We start from the raw sequence: 15,969 nt of genomic DNA on the forward strand, positions 1-15,969 counted from the left end.
TTGCGAGTCGCTTCCTGTGGATCTCGTTCCCGGGAAAGGATATTCGGAGTTATCTTCCCTTCACTCCCCTGTCTGTTTGCACTTTTCAGTTTTGCGTTTGCCAGGCTTTTTGCTTTTATGAACTTTGCTGCTCTGCTGTCTTGCTCCGGCGGAAGTTGTCGTCAAAGGTTTTCGTTTCCGCAGTTTCTGGGTGCATTTGCATATTGTGAGCGCCAAAGGACTTCTGATTGTTTGTCTTCTTGGCGCCAAAACGGATAATTGATGGTTGTCTCAACTGGATTTGGTTACAGTTTGGGAAAGAGTTAAGCCCGCCAAATATGTAGATTTATTTGTAATTTCAAAGTGTTGTATTGATCGCCCTGAAATGTTATAACAGAAATCCTATTCAAGGATTTGTAAATCTTTAGAGATTAGTATTTTAGTCTAGACTCTGCTAGCTTTCAGGGGTTGAGAGGTTTGACTGTGGGGACTTCATAAAGATTAGGCCCATATCCCAAGTTAGGAAATATTCAATATGATCCTATATATTTTACATGCATATTCCTACGCATTTGTGAGGACATGTGTACTGAACTGCAATTGTTCTGCTGCACCAGATAGCGACAAGCCATAAAACTGAAACAAAACACTCATCTAATGACATTTCGGGTCTTTCCCATCAAAAGTCTGGCGCGATTCATAATGACCAAAGCGCAGGGTCAGAGCTAAAATACCTGGGGAAATAACCATGGAAATAGGGTCGGTTTCGGTCTTCCCTCGAAGAGTTTGCTCAATGCTCAATGAATTCGGAGCGACGGCGTCGGCGATGGCAACTTTTGGGCCATAAAAGCGAGGAGCGGGAATTTTCCACCTCCAGCATGCAAATGAAGTGAATTTCCCAGCTATTTAACACTGTATAACCCTTTCATTTCGCTCGAACCTCGAATTGCCATTAGCCGTGTGGCGTCTTAACCCTTTCTTCCGAGCCGTCGAGCAATTCATAAAAACGCAGCGAAAGTGGCACAAAAAGCGAAGCCAACCCGTACAGTAGCTACCTGCATTCTTCGAACACAAAAAGGTGCTAACTCGTCATTAAGACGTATAATCGCTACCTAAACCGAAGGCCCATAAAAATCCTTTCGCTTTTCGTCCTCAACGAACTTTGTAAAAAAGTCGCAAAAATTCGGGGAATTTTTTATTCACTTTTATTCATCGGCGACCTTGAATGGCCGTTGGGTTGGCAGTGGGTGGTTGCTTACCTGGCATAGGTAGGCGATATATGGTCTGCAATATTCCGACCTGCCGGTGACTGCTGTTTCAATTCTTGTGGTGGATTTAGCGCTAATCCCCCGGATTAGCGACTTGCCGGCGTCCCGAGTTCATTAAGCAAGGGAGCTGATAGTTGGTCTCAATGAAGCGAAAGGGGAAATCACCACAGCGCTCAAACTTCCTAAAGTCGTATATTCCTCAACTACGACTTGATGAATGACGAATTGCTTTATTGCCATAAGAAAACTCGCTACATTCAGAAGCAGTACAGTTTCCAAAACTATACATATACTACATTATTGTTTGTGATTGTAAACATTTTAAATATAAAACATGTTTAACAACGTGGGAAGATCTAGCAGATGCAGCCTCCTCATCTGCATATTCATGAGTTCCCACAATTACAATTACGCCCTGAACTCGATGAACGGTCAAGGGAATGCCAAAAATTGATATGTCATCGTCATCTGGTTTAGTAGAGCATCCTCCCCTTTGGAGGGAGTGCGGCTAATGATCGGAATAGCAGCACACGCAAGCGAATTCCCATGCAGCACACCTGAGTTCCAATTAACCACCCCCTCCTCAGCATCATCCAAAGGGCATCATCCAGGGGTTGACTAGTCCAATTAGAACCCCTGGCCACTGCAACTCATTCAACCCCTGGACTCAGACGACTGTTGATATCATGTCAAGCATTTTATTGATCAAGTTACGCATCCGTAATACGAATCGAAATATAATTGCTCTTTTCAAGTGTCTACCGTATATCAAATGAATTGCATTTGCATCTCCGCCCTTCCACATTCTACATTCGAGGCCGTTCGAGCTGAGAGAGCTGTTCCCACGTTTGAGGTTCTGGATCAGGATCACATGGCCTTAGGCGTTTGGTGCGTAATCGCACCAGACTTACAGGATCTTGCTTAACATTATTAAGTACTCGCCCGTTGCAAGGACCTCGCACAATGTCCTTCTTTCGAATTCGCTGATCCCGAGGACAGAAAAGCTTGATCTATCTAGCACCATCCCGACCAGCATGCCTTTTCCAGGCAGTCGCACTCCCGCGATCTAAGATCCGTAATCTGCTTAAGCGGCGAGCTTAAGTCGAGGAATCGGTGGGTCCTTTTGGGACTTTGCAGGACCAAGCGAGATTAGAGGCACTGGCCACTTGAATCCTGAATCCTGAAGGCTTTCAAAAGGCAACGCCTAATCTGGCTTAGCCAAAGGGAGCTACTATCTCGAATGGCTGGCTCCATTTTAATATATACCAACAGCTCCTTTTCATTACAATCTAAATAAGTTTCTATTACATAAAAAGAAACAAATACATAAAACTCATTCAAAAATGATTTAATTTACGAAACATTTGGATCATATGCAAACAGACTGTCGAACAAAAATTGTATGTACTGTTCTTTAAAATTAAATGTGAACTCCCCAATTATTTTTCAAAAGTCTTTTCTGACAGAAACTAAAAGTGGATAGTTTGACGAAGGTTTTTAAAAAGTACGCAAATTGTATTATTTGATAGAATCGAAAGGTTTATTGAAATGGTAATATGTTAAGCAATTTCAATGTTCCTTAAATTGATTATAGATGATGATTTCATGTAAGAAGTTTAGTAGATAGGAGCTTATACGTCTGATAAATAAATGAATTCATACTGATATTCACATCATTTATGGGATTTTCGGAAATTTGAAGAGCTCAAGAAAAACGCCAGTCTAGGGGCCACACTTCTGATCTTTATGTTCAATCTGATATCTATCAAAGTCTTTGAATTTATCATTCCCTTAAGCATTCATATGCTTGCATCATAAAAACCTAATTACTGAATGGAAAACAATCAATAGTGCGCGGCATTCAACCCCTGCTGCAATCGCCACTCGAAAAGGACTCGCCTTGCAGGACTAGAAGCGAACCCACAGGTACTTCACACAAATCACAAAGCGGCAATAATGGCAGCGCCATAAAATACTCGGCCATGGATATGGAAGGATATCTCTTCATTAACAACTGTCGCAGAACGTTCAGAGATTCTCTACTGCCAGGAGAGAGAGAGAGAGAGAGAGGGTAGCAGAAGGACGAGGACTTCGGGAGAGAGCAGGTAGCGAGTCCTGCGGAAAAGGGCCATAAAAACCCAAGGAGTTGAGAATGAGTATGAGCGACGGCTGCTGCGTTCCTTGCTCAATGAATTTTTCGCAATGGCAGCCTGCCGCAGGATCGAAGGATTCTCCAGGGGAGAGTGAGAGAGGATGTGCGAGAGCGGGCATTAGAAGCAACCCTCGCCCTCGCGTTCGACCAATGAACGCGGCGTTTGACTACCTAAGGGTGATCGACTGCTCGATGAATGGATTTGGGCGGCAGGACTATTAAAACGCCGCCGGTCCTCACAGCAGACAACACAACCCATCGTGATCTCAGCGAGTCCACATCGGAGTAACCAAGGATATATCGAATATATCACAAATCCAAAACCACCAAACAAAAATCCATCCAAACCGTTTAACAACCAAAAGCAAAACGACTCAAAGACACTACTGCTTAGTGCCAAGTGCCAAGTGAAATTCAATTTGTGCAAACGTCTCTAAAAAATCGCCAAAATTACGCCCCACATCGGTATGCAGTCGTCGGAGGGTTCACCAGACATGATGGATCAGAAATACAACAGCGTGCGCCTTTCGCCAGCGGCATCAAGTAAGTATACACATCTAGCAAATCAGATACGCATAAAAAGCAGAGAAGAAAACCATCTTCCTAATTCATTATTGAATCAAGACAATCCTTTACTTATGCAAACTTTCCCCTTCTCTTGCTGTTCCAGGTCGCATTCTATACCACGTGCCCTGCAAAGTCTGCAGAGATCACAGCTCCGGCAAACACTACGGCATCTACGCCTGCGATGGCTGTGCCGGATTCTTCAAGCGGAGCATCCGCAGATCCCGGCAGTACGTGTGCAAGTCCCAGAAGCAGGGTCTCTGTGTGGTGGACAAGACGCACAGGAATCAGTGCCGGGCCTGCCGACTGAGGAAGTGCTTCGAGGTCGGCATGAACAAGGATGCAGTGCAGCACGAGCGGGGGCCCAGGAACTCCACTCTGCGTCGCCACATGGCCATGTACAAGGATGCCATGATGGGTGCCGGCGAGATGCCCCAAATACCCGCCGAAATCCTGATGAACACGGCTGCCCTGACCGGCTTCCCTGGAGTACCCATGCCCATGCCTGGCCTGCCCCAGCGGGCTGGTCATCATCCTGGTCACATGGCTGCCTTCCAGCCGCCACCATCGGCTGCCGCTGTCTTGGATTTGTCCGTGCCACGAGTGCCCCACCATCCGGTGCATCAGGGACACCACGGCTTCTTCTCGCCCACCGCCGCCTACATGAATGCCCTGGCCACTCGGGCCCTGCCCCCCACTCCTCCGCTGATGGCAGCGGAGCACATCAAGGAAACCGCGGCGGAACACCTCTTCAAGAACGTCAACTGGATCAAGAGCGTGAGGGCGTTCACCGAACTGCCCATGCCGGATCAGCTGCTCCTGCTGGAGGAGTCGTGGAAGGAGTTCTTCATCCTGGCCATGGCCCAGTACCTCATGCCCATGAACTTCGCCCAGCTGCTCTTTGTCTACGAGTCCGAGAATGCCAACCGGGAGATCATGGGCATGGTGACCCGCGAGGTGCACGCCTTCCAGGAGGTGCTGAACCAACTGTGCCATCTCAACATCGACAGCACCGAGTACGAGTGCCTGAGGGCCATTTCCCTCTTCCGCAAGTCACCGCCGTCGGCCAGCTCTACTGAGGATTTGGCGAACAGCTCCATCCTGACCGGAAGCGGCAGCCCGAACTCCTCGGCCTCGGCTGAATCCAAGGGTCTTCTGGAGTCGGGTAAGGTGGCTGCGATGCACAACGATGCCCGGAGTGCGCTGCACAACTACATCCAGAGAACGCATCCCACGCAGCCCATGCGATTCCAGACGCTGTTGGGCGTGGTGCAGATGATGCACAAGGTCTCCAGCTTCACCATCGAGGAGCTGTTCTTCCGCAAGACCATCGGCGACATCACCATCGTGCGACTCATCTCCGACATGTACAGTCAGCGCAAGATCTGAGCAGTATATGGAGATCTTGAAGAGCCTAGACTAATCGCCGCACTCGAAGTGCCTTCCAAGTGCTGGGAACTGTGATAATCTCGGAAGAAGCGCTTTGGACAATACTCGATCAGTGGAATCAACGATTTCACATCTCCAGGTGTCGAGCCTTAAAATACGCACACAACACTCACCTTAATACCTTAACTAACCGGAACTCGAAGTAATCTTAGCTAAAGTCTCTCAGACCATCCAGATGTGTTTCAAATTGCATTCGCAAAAGTTTCAACTTTGCCTGTTAAATACGTCAATCGTAGCTTAGTTTTAAACACACTAGTTTTAAGCGCATATTATTAGCTTTAGGATTTGGAAAAAACTTATTCAAAATAAACCTAAAGGTTTTCGAAATGAACATATATTGCTCTCATTTGGGTGGATGAATTATTTGAATGGATATTCAGAACTTCGATTTGGATTATCAAAAGTTTGCTTGCAAAGTAATTAAATGGTTTATAGTTTATAATTCTTAAAAAATATATATCTGGAGTTAAATCTGAACTATTTGCCTAACTTTCTGAAAGTGTTATGCCAAAAATGGAATCATGAGATTACACACGGAATTATCATACTTTTTTGTGGCCATTTCATGAGGCTTTTCGCATCTCCAGAGACGACAAAAGCAACCGCACAGGGCAACTCAGTTAATCACAAATGAATTATGCAAATACTGGAACAAAGGAATATTATTAGATCGCAGAAGGAAACGCGGAAAAATTAGCATAGTTTTTCTGCATGAGCAGGCCAAAGTCGGCATTAATTTGGGAAGGACGAAGGACGCAGTGCAATGGCCGCCCCAGTTTTGATATCCTTTCTCTCTCCCGCCCTGAAATTCGAAAAGTTAAAAAGCAAAAATTCACTTTTGTGACTTTGTCGAGCGGCGTTGGATCGTTGGATTGCTGGAAGGATTGCCGGGAACAGAGAACCGGGCATCGGGCATCGGGGATCGGGGATCACTCTGCCGGAAGGACAATTGAATCCTTTCACAATGGCCGAGCAACGTGCAGCCGGAGGTAAATGAGTTTTCGCTGGCGAAGGCTGAACAAACAGTTGCCAAATTGTTCGAATTGCGTTGGCCAAAGTAAACAGATATGAGTGTATTCCACTGACACACATCCATCCATTCCATGGCAATAGCGATGAGGATGTGCAAAAACCTACCCTAACGAAGAGTCCAGAGCCCGAGCACGATTCCAATCCAACCACGGCACCCAGAACATCCTGCGGGGATTGGGATTGGGAATGGGAATTAAGCATGCTTCGCTGCTGCTGCCATTTCGACTTTCGCCAAAGGACCCTGTGTGTCCTGGGTCCTGGGTGCTGGGTGCTCACTCGGATGCTGTTGAACCCGGGGTAACAAATTGTGATATTTCTATTTCCCTGCGCTGTTGAGCCCTTTTAAGTCCTAATGGCCCTTTATTATCTGCCTTTAGACTTTTAATAGACTCAGGCACCAGCACCAGCACCAGGACACAGAGAGTCCTTTCGCTGGATCTATGTGTGCGAGTGTGTGTGTGTTGGCCTAATCCTCATCATTCTGTCATCAGTGACGTTTTTCTGCACATTGTTGTTTGGCCATTGTTTGCGTCTTAATTTGCAGTTTTCTCTTGTAGTTTTTGCACTCTCGCCGGCGAGCAAAGGATTTTCACATTTTTTCACTTTTTGATTTCTATAAAGTCCCTCGCAGAAGGCGACCATCTTGAAGACGACTTGAACGTCGGGTGTGATACTAGCATGGGATTAAAATCAGCGGAAAACTTGATCAACTGCGAAGAATGTTATTAAAATGAGAAGTCAGCTCTTTGCTTTCAATAGTCCTCAGTTTAGGCAGAGATTAAGCTTAGGTTGCTTTTGAAATCAATCTCAGTTCGTGGACGCTCTCAATTTAATCCATCTGGAAGTGGAAGGCGGCTTGGACTAGGACTAGGACTTGGACTTGGACTATCTACGCGGACTAACTTGTGCCTCACTTGAACTGCATTAAATCCGCGAGCTTTACCTGTGGAAAGGGGGTGGGAACTGGCTCATCTCAAGTGGCTGGCGATCCGATCCTATCCCGATTCTGGGGAAATTCGGAACAAGTAGGAATAAGTAGGAATCTGTGGGATTTTGTATAACGCGTTTAATTCATAGATTTTCGTTGATTAAGTAATCCCCGCAAAGGGCTCAATGAAGGCGACTCACGTCGGCCGATTAGCGCAGTTCGCGTAAGCGGAATGTACCGATTTTGTACCCGCCGGCAGGTGTGGGTTAACAGGTTAAGGGTTTCGCAAGCTTAACCCACACAGGACCTCTCTCGCTCCCACATCGAGGCTCTCCCTTGTGAGGCTGTGTGATCCTTATCCAGGCGCAATTACCTAGCGAAACAAAAATATGAGTATGCAAATAGATTTTAATGGGCAGGATTACCCTTTTGCTAAATACCAAATACCAAAATCCTGGCCGGGCGGTCTGCTCACCGCAGCTCCTTTGTTTTCAAATGTAATGAGAATGTCTCTAAGCCAAAATATTAAACATCCGTTTGAGCCTGGCCAGAACATGCATATATGTATGTACATTCTCTGCAAATCCGGCTTCCGATTGTCCTAGTTGTTTGTACCTGAAGTCAGGACTTCTCTCTCTATTGCTCTCTCTCTTTCGTCCTGCGGCAAGCAAAAGTCAAAGCGGCGTTGTTCTTGTAAATTGAGTAGCTCGATTTATCGCCAGATCAATTTTCTATATCTGCCGCCCAGATAAGCGGGTATATAATTGTTACTGTGGCTTACTGCGCTGCCAACTAAGCCTGCTGCTTTTCTGCTTTTCTGGTTGCTCCTGGTTTTCGTTTCGCTTCTTGTTCTGAGCCTTACTTAGTGCCTTAAGTTCTGCTTAACTTACTTTAGTGGGCAAATGGCAAATTTGAGGCGGAGAATTCTACGAAGTTCTTTGTATTTGCATACACAGCCGTGGCGGCATTGTCTTTGCCGCTTAGTCGCATAATTTGCCAGACAAAACGGTCAGCGGAGTAGAGGGGCAATGCACTGAGGAAAACAGTTGAATTCATGTTGGAAATTTAGAACATTTTACTAGTCTGCAACGCATAAAGTCAATTATATAATTAAATATAAAAAAAGCATATGTATCTATGTACTTTATACAAACCCTTTTGTAAACTAAGCGATTTATCCACAGAATTGCGCGACTTTTAGACCTCATTACACAGAACACTTCAAGCACACCAGCTGCTTTTGTTACAAGGCTGTCTTAGATCATCGGCACTGGATCACTGGAGCAGTGCTATCCAAAGCGATTAGGACGAGGACATCGCGTTGCAGGATCAGCGAAGCGTGGCCTCATCCAAAGTACTTTTTGCACTGGTCTTGTAACCAGTCCATTGTATCTGCCCCCTTTTTTATGCCCCTAAGTACTTGATGCCCGAGTCTAAGACCCCGAAAATCTGTGCACATCCTTTTGATTGTTGCCATCTGAGTACGGGACAATGGTTGTGGTTTTGCGACGAGTGGACCTCCTGGAGGTGAGAAAAATATTAAGGGCAAATCCGCTGAGCCGCCGATCCGGCGAACAATGTCCTCGATGAATCTTGAGAGCAACTTGCGTTTAACCTCAAGAAAGTAGCAATTGCCCGCATTATTTCGATGATCGACGTTCCTCCTTTGTTCGAGGGATGGAGTTCGCTGGAAACTCCGCTGGCTGCGAAAATATATTGACAGACTAACAAGTGTTATACGATCTGCGACAGTTTTTTTTTTTCTTTTGCCGAAACAAGGGGCCTCGGTTCAAGGACTTGCAATCAAAAGCTGGACCACCGCGACTGCAACATCTTGTGTGTTCCCTCGAAGATTTTTAATTGAATAGGGGCTCGTCCGTTGGGAAACTTTTGCTGCTTACGGATTTAATGGAGGATCTGTCTCACGTATATTTTGTGATCGGAAGTGGTGGAAGCATCCGCATCTGCGGATGGAAATGTGCCTCCGGGCGGCATCTTTGCGCAGCCTGGTAATTGAATTTGTTGCCTTTTCATTTGATGTTTTCTTTGCATAACAAAGCGCACCGCCGATGGCCTCCGGCCGTCGACAAAACGATTGCGTAGATAGTTTTCGATGGGGTTGTACGTTGGTCCGTTCGTGTATCTTTTCTGGGAAAAATGGCGGCCAACTGGCATTTAAAGGCGTTGCACATCATTTAATTAAGCCGTCGCACGAAGCTCTCCCACTGCCATTTTCCTGGCCTCGGAAAAGTTCGAAACTTTTCAACTTCCGGTCAAGAAAGCAGGTGGCCGGTCATCAGGTGCATCCCCGAATGAAGCCATTACTGCGGGGTCACGCGATGTCCAACGGCCAACAATCCTGGGAACTCTTTGGGTTCGGAGTTGACCAGCAGCGGTGAAAAGTGAGAGGTGAAAAGCCGTCGCGTCATCCTCGTCGATGGGAGGCCATATGTCATCATAACGAGAGCCGATCAACCCCGAGCTACTGAGCTAGGGATGCACCGCGAATAAAATAGCTGCAAATACTAGTTAAAAGTTCCCTAAAAATATACTTTAATTACCAACGTAGGTTTTAATTGTAGCTTAAAAAATCGTTACATTTCGCACCACTCTTTCACCACATTGTGTTCGTCAAGAGCACCCCTCCAAAATCTTTCAGTGTAACAACCCTGCCCTCGCATTCCGCAACAGTTCGATGAGAGCTCGGCAAATATTGAAACAGCTCCCAGCAAGGACGACGAAGGGGAAAGGACTCGCCACTCGAGAAATGTAACAAATCGACTTTGACAAAGCTTCGACCTCAACCTCAACCTGAAAACCTCAACCTCGACCTGGGAAATCGCGAAGTCGCCAAACACAAACTGTCGCTTTCGGTTTCTCGATTCGGGTTGAGTTGTCGCTGGTTCTGGCCACTTGGAAAGTTGTGAAGTGGCCACTTAACACTCGAAATCGGGAACGAGCTTGCTACACGTCACTCACACCATCACCATTACCTCATTAGAGTTTGCAGCGCTCCCAGGATATAAGGATATGTGCGCAGGATGTGCGGAGCGCCTAAAACAAAAGGGGTAGTTAGCGATTTGAATTTGCCAGCGAAACGTTACAAAAAAGCAAGTTCTGCAGTTCGAAACTGAAATCGGGATATTGGCAAACCAATTTTCGAGGGCTTTTGTTTCGCTGAACGACGCGAGTAAGCCACAAAGGATCAACAAGGCTCGAGAATTATTTTGTAGGACCAGCAATTGAAGCACTCCATGTGAGTCTGGAGTGTTGAACCCGGCGATTGTAAATTAATTTTGCAGCGAGCAAACTACTTTGTCATACAAATATATTCGAAAAAAAACAATGGAAAAAAGCTGGATAGGGAAACTAAGGATTTTTTGTTATATTAATTACAAAAGGTTGTATTAATGATTGAGGTAACTGCTAGTTGAAATAGTTATATATAATACTAAGATATATATATAAAGTTACGTTTTGATGAACTATTAAGATATCACTGAAAACAAAGGAACCTTTTGAGACTCTGCCATAATTTTTGCCACATTTTGAAAACCCACAGAAAGGGCATAAAGATTTGGGCGACAATGATCGAGTGGTAGCCCAAATATCTGATGGTTGTCCACATTTTGTTTTATCGCCAGCTGTCGACGGCAACAGCAACAAAATCAACTTCAATTTCGTTTTTACTCTGCTGATTTTTCGCTTTTTATCGAAGCCATTTTGTCATAAAAAAAAAAAAAAAAAGAAATAGGAAGGGATTTAGCCACTAATCCGTAAATGGGACAAGTCCGGGGCAGAAAGTACGAGGCAGAGGGCGATTGAAAGTATCTGCGGCTGCCTAACGAGCCTGTCGCCCAATTGGTGTCGATAAAAAATATAAAAAACCGAAATGGGAATCCGGGCGCGTGATTTCTGACATCGCAATTGACAAGCGAGAGGAACAACAGCTGCTGAGCGAGGGAGACGGCGCAACGCTTTCAATTTGCTTCAGCAGATTAGGGAGGAGGACCAGCCAGAGGCACGATGGCACATCCACATTTAAGCGCTTACATGGGAACTAATTTCTGAAGTGCCCTCGAACACTTCATATAATATTTGCATCATCTGCGGCAAGCGGCTGGCGACAGCGACAACCCGCTGCGGGGATTAGCACTAACGCAAACATGGCGACAGTCAAAACCAAATCCCAATCCGAATCCGAAGCCCTATGGCACCCAAAAAAGTATCTGACGGATACGCGAGCTGTGACTGACTCGCCGTGGCTTGTCAGCTTCACTGTGGCTTGGCGACAGTGGTCAAAAGTGGTAACTTGAGTAGTAAATAGGAGGTTTTAACCAAACTATACTTTTGTACTAAATTATAGCATTAAAACAATAAGCACAAGTGTGAAATTAAAAAATTTATTAACTCATCGTTCAATTGGCAATAAGGGGTATGCATTTGCAGCTCCTTAAAACAGTTTATTTTGGCATAAGCTACTTGTTAGCATTTTTTACACAGTTTCTACACTTTCAGCCCACTGTGCGTGGGGTGTCTCTGGGCTGCGCGTGCTGTGTTCCTCCTCCTGAGCGGCTTAAAAAACGCTGGACGGACGGACACTGTTTACCGTGCGGATCACACTTGAGGGCCGGGTCCGTTGACAAAACGGTTAAGTCGGCGTTTCGAAAGCGCCGGTCCATGACATATTTTCAGGGAGGGAGCGGGGGGTAAACAGGCGCGCGGGGGCTGGCAATTATAATGTGACAATGTCACGTGAACAGCGACAACATCCTGATGTCCTACACTCCATGCGCATATCCTTTCAGCATATAAATACTTGATATACGAGGAAAGGTGCTTCGTAGTCGGCAGAGCTGGAACCACTTTTTGTGCGCTGGTCTGTTCAATTTTAATGAGAGAACGAGTGAGGATGAGCAATGAACTGTTGGCCCGAAGTGCAACTGTTTCAACTGGTTATGCCATAGTACTAGTTCTTCAAAAGGGGTGGTTATGCCCTCCCCGTTCGAACGCAAAACTCATTTGCACCCCGCGATTTGTTGGCCGGCTATGTAAATTGTCACATTATTGTCATAATTCTCAGCCCTGGGAAATGGAAAAGCCATCGGCGGAAAACGCCTATGACATAATTTGTGCTTTGTTGTGGTTAATTGTCATACTCGCAACCGAAGGGCGTGAGCGTATGTAGGAGATTAAACCGAATGGGCAATAATGCTCTAAAGTGCTGCTAAACACTCGAAGCTACTGGTGAACTGGTCTTAAAATTTGGCTCAAAAGTGGTGAATATTGGGAAAGGCTGGTTAGGGATTAAGTCGATTTGCGGGCTTTGAATATGATTATCAAAACTCAACATAAACAGATAGTTCCTTATGGAATATTCCTTCCTTTAGAATTTTGAGCTAGTTTCTCAATTAATCTAGTTAGGATGTTGTGCAACGAAAACATCATGTTTCCCAAGAATTTCAGAAAACGACTTTGAGTATCTTTCATAACAGTTCGCCCCTATCGATGACGAACATCTTGAGTAACCAACGGAGTCTTGAGTCCGAGCCAATTAACTCGACGCCAATGATCTGTGAAATCGCGCAACGCAGAAGCCGCCGCCCGAGATCTAGATGCAGAATCCCTGAATGCCTGAATTCCCGAATCCCCAGATCCAAAGGATCTGCAAGAGCTCCGATCATCTGGGCGGATTCTGCGCTTTGGTGTCTGACCGAGACCCGTAATAATTGAAACCAATTAGCTTGGAAAAACCTTTTAATTGTGTGCTCAATGCCTGGTCTTAAGTAAATATTTTCATGGGCGCAGGACAATGCGAGGATGTGAGAACATGGCAATGACCAAAATAATCCTGCTCCGTACGCAGCATATATGGTAGTGAATGCTAACAGCGAAAGCGGTAAAAAGAAATTGCCATATAATTGCCAGGAAAAAAGCAAGACAAAGGCGGTGGAGAATGGAAAGCATGAAGACAGAAAATCAACCGCAGGCATTGTCCGCCGAAGAAAGAAACTGAAATCCTGGTCTTCACGTATTCTCTTCACTTTTTTATTCTCTTGCCAACTGTCGATGGCTGTCAAAACTCGTGTGGGTAGCTGAAAATATTGTTGCAAAATGTTGCACAGGCCCAGGAAATATTAAGGGGGTCCATTCTTGTTGATTTATTTACTTTTTGATTCCCAGCATTTCTTGGCAGCAGTTAATTGGCCCGTTGTCGTGTCAGTCAGGCTAAGGATCAGGATCAGCGCCAAAGTAAACAAATTTACATCGGAGATTTACGGGCTCTGCTCTGAATTGCGACAGTTTCACGTAATCAGGAAATGATGAGATCGTAATTTCTTATTTCTTTTCGCATGGTAGAAATTTTCAATGGTTTTCCTTCGGTGAGCTAATGAAAATGCCAAATTCCTCGGCTGTAATTAGCCAACTATTCGAAATGTTTCGGTTTCCAAATTCGCAGCTAATTGTACTTTAAATGAACCCAATGAGCTCTACATGCTGCTTAGGTTTTGTGATTGGCATATCATTACCGCATGCCGACTTCAGTTTATAATTCGGCTCTATACACTGAGCGAAAGGATTAAGAATTAAATAAAATCTATTAATATATATGTGGACTGTACAAACCATTTAAAATCAAACAAATCCATTAGGTCATCTAACTCAAAGAATGATTAAATTAATGATCTAATGTCTATGTTTCTAAAGTTATTACTCCATAATTATATTTCGTTTTAACACCATAAAGTCCGTTTCCTCAGTGTCCAAATTTTGGATTGTCTTGAAGTCGCCACAACAAAGTGGTAAGCATAACAGAGTAACAACAAAAAAGGTGGCCAGAAACGGTAGGCTAATTAAGCACTTTGAGCCGCCGCCGCAGACGTGGCCAAAACATCTAATCACCTGTGAAAAAGGAGCCGAAACGCTCGAGTTGAGTGGCTGAGAAGGCGAGTTGAGTTGAGTGGAGGTGAGGTAGGTGAGGTCTAAATATCAAATCGATTACAAGTGAGCCCGTCAAGTGGACGGGTATACTCGTATACGATATTTTCGATAATAATTTAGTGCCGTGTCATGAGAGCGGAACTCGCCGCTACTCGGTTTATTTGTTTTTTATTTGAGGTTTTTTTTTCTTTTATTATATTTGTGCTGTGTGCTGTTTGTTTATTGGCTGTCAAATTCTTGCACTTTGACGTTTGACATTGTCCCACAAACGGGGCAGCACAATCAACCGGAATTTAATGCCCATTTTGAGGGTAAAGGGGATTGTTTGAGCGATTCCGATTTGTCGAAATGTCGCCGCTGCCAACGCAATTAATCGTTCACTTGTTTGCATGTCACACCGAAAAGTAACACCACTCTCAATATAAAAACCCCATCTGATGTGACATTGAAAATTAGATTATGCATGGAAATCATAAGTTGGTTAATAGCGTTTTGTCAGCACTGGTAATTAATGTGTAATGTGCGTTGAATCATGAATCATTTTCGCCAATGAATAGATGTCAACATCGGTTTAATTGTCTCATTTGTGAGACTGACCTTGCTGATGTGGCTGCTGTGCATTTGCAGATATGATATTCAAATTATCTCCGATTTTTCTTGGTCTTCGGATAAGTGTTGCTTGGAAGTGGAAAAGTACTACTCCCCTCCCGAAAAAAAGTGAGTCGTAAGTTCTTGGCCCCACAAGATAAGTGATCAGGGTTCAGTGCACCAGCCTTTCGACAAGGTCAACAATTTGGGTGGCTGCAAAACAACTTTCGAAAAGTGCAGCAACTACAGCAACTGGGCAGTGGCATGCCACATTTCAAGGACAAGGGCAGATAGTTCACAAGAGCCACAGGATGCAGATAAACACTTCTGATGAAGCCCCTAATAATGGTCTTGAAATGTTCCAACTTTTTATCGAATGTCTTTTTGTCCAAGGAATTTGAAGGGTTTATACCCTTGAAGTTGAGGTTGAATACTTAAATAAAATACAAATTAAAAGATCTTTTTTAATTTGAGGAATTTGTGGTTAGTAATGAATATGTGCTCAATTTAGATGACTATTTCTCAACAGGACTTCTTTTGCTTGATTGAGATCTAAGCCTTACACGGCACAATGGTTCTAATCCTATTTATTTTTCTCAGTCATTCATTTTCCGCTTCCTTTTCCACCTCACTGGTATTTTGACGTCACTCCCCGTTCGATTTGCATATTCGCACACTGCGCAGACAGCCAAACCCAATAATCAGGCCCCCGAAATGCGGAAGTCTGCGAATGCATTGCGAAAACCGCTACGCATGCGAAAAACTCGTTTTCCACCGCCTCCTCTGCTTCCACTTCCCTGCCCCCCCTATAAAAAACACGCAATAATCCAAGTGAAATGACCTTGATATTGCCAACGGAGACATGCGTGTGTGTGCGTGTGGGGAAACTGGTCCAGTGGAGCCATACGCTTTAAGCGAGTATAAGCCACGTTAGTTATGCGACACTTAATGGCTTAAACGGCGGCAGTTAAGTTGCTGAGTCGAAGGAAAAGTCAAACGGTAAGCGAAACCGTGGTCAGCAAAATGAAAATGAAAATGCGATGTGAAAATCCAGCAGATGCGCAATT

General features: G+C 44.9%; 1 protein-coding gene and 1 long non-coding RNA gene across 2 annotated transcripts; one reads left to right on the top strand and one right to left on the bottom strand.

The window, feature by feature from the left end:
* The first annotated feature begins 3,639 nt into the window (after positions 1-3,639).
* Positions 3,640-5,743, top strand: LOC6538940 (protein tailless). The gene is made up of 2 exons (XM_002099408.4): positions 3,640-3,942; positions 4,070-5,743. Exons 1-2 carry the CDS (start codon positions 3,867-3,869, stop codon positions 5,350-5,352), a joined length of 1,359 nt encoding a protein of 452 aa, XP_002099444.1. The 5' UTR covers positions 3,640-3,866; the 3' UTR covers positions 5,353-5,743.
* A 7,655-nt stretch (positions 5,744-13,398) lies between these two features.
* LOC120321822 lies at positions 13,399-14,550 on the bottom strand. The gene is made up of 2 exons (XR_005561545.1): positions 14,000-14,550; positions 13,399-13,939 (listed from the first exon to the last, which is right to left on the bottom strand). It is a non-coding gene; the product is annotated as an uncharacterized LOC120321822 (long non-coding RNA).
* Between the last annotated feature and the right edge of the window lie 1,419 nt (positions 14,551-15,969).

The sequence above is a fragment of the Drosophila yakuba genome, chromosome 3R (assembly GCF_016746365.2).
Source record: "Drosophila yakuba strain Tai18E2 chromosome 3R, Prin_Dyak_Tai18E2_2.1, whole genome shotgun sequence".
Classification (NCBI taxonomy): domain Eukaryota; kingdom Metazoa; phylum Arthropoda; class Insecta; order Diptera; family Drosophilidae; genus Drosophila; species Drosophila yakuba.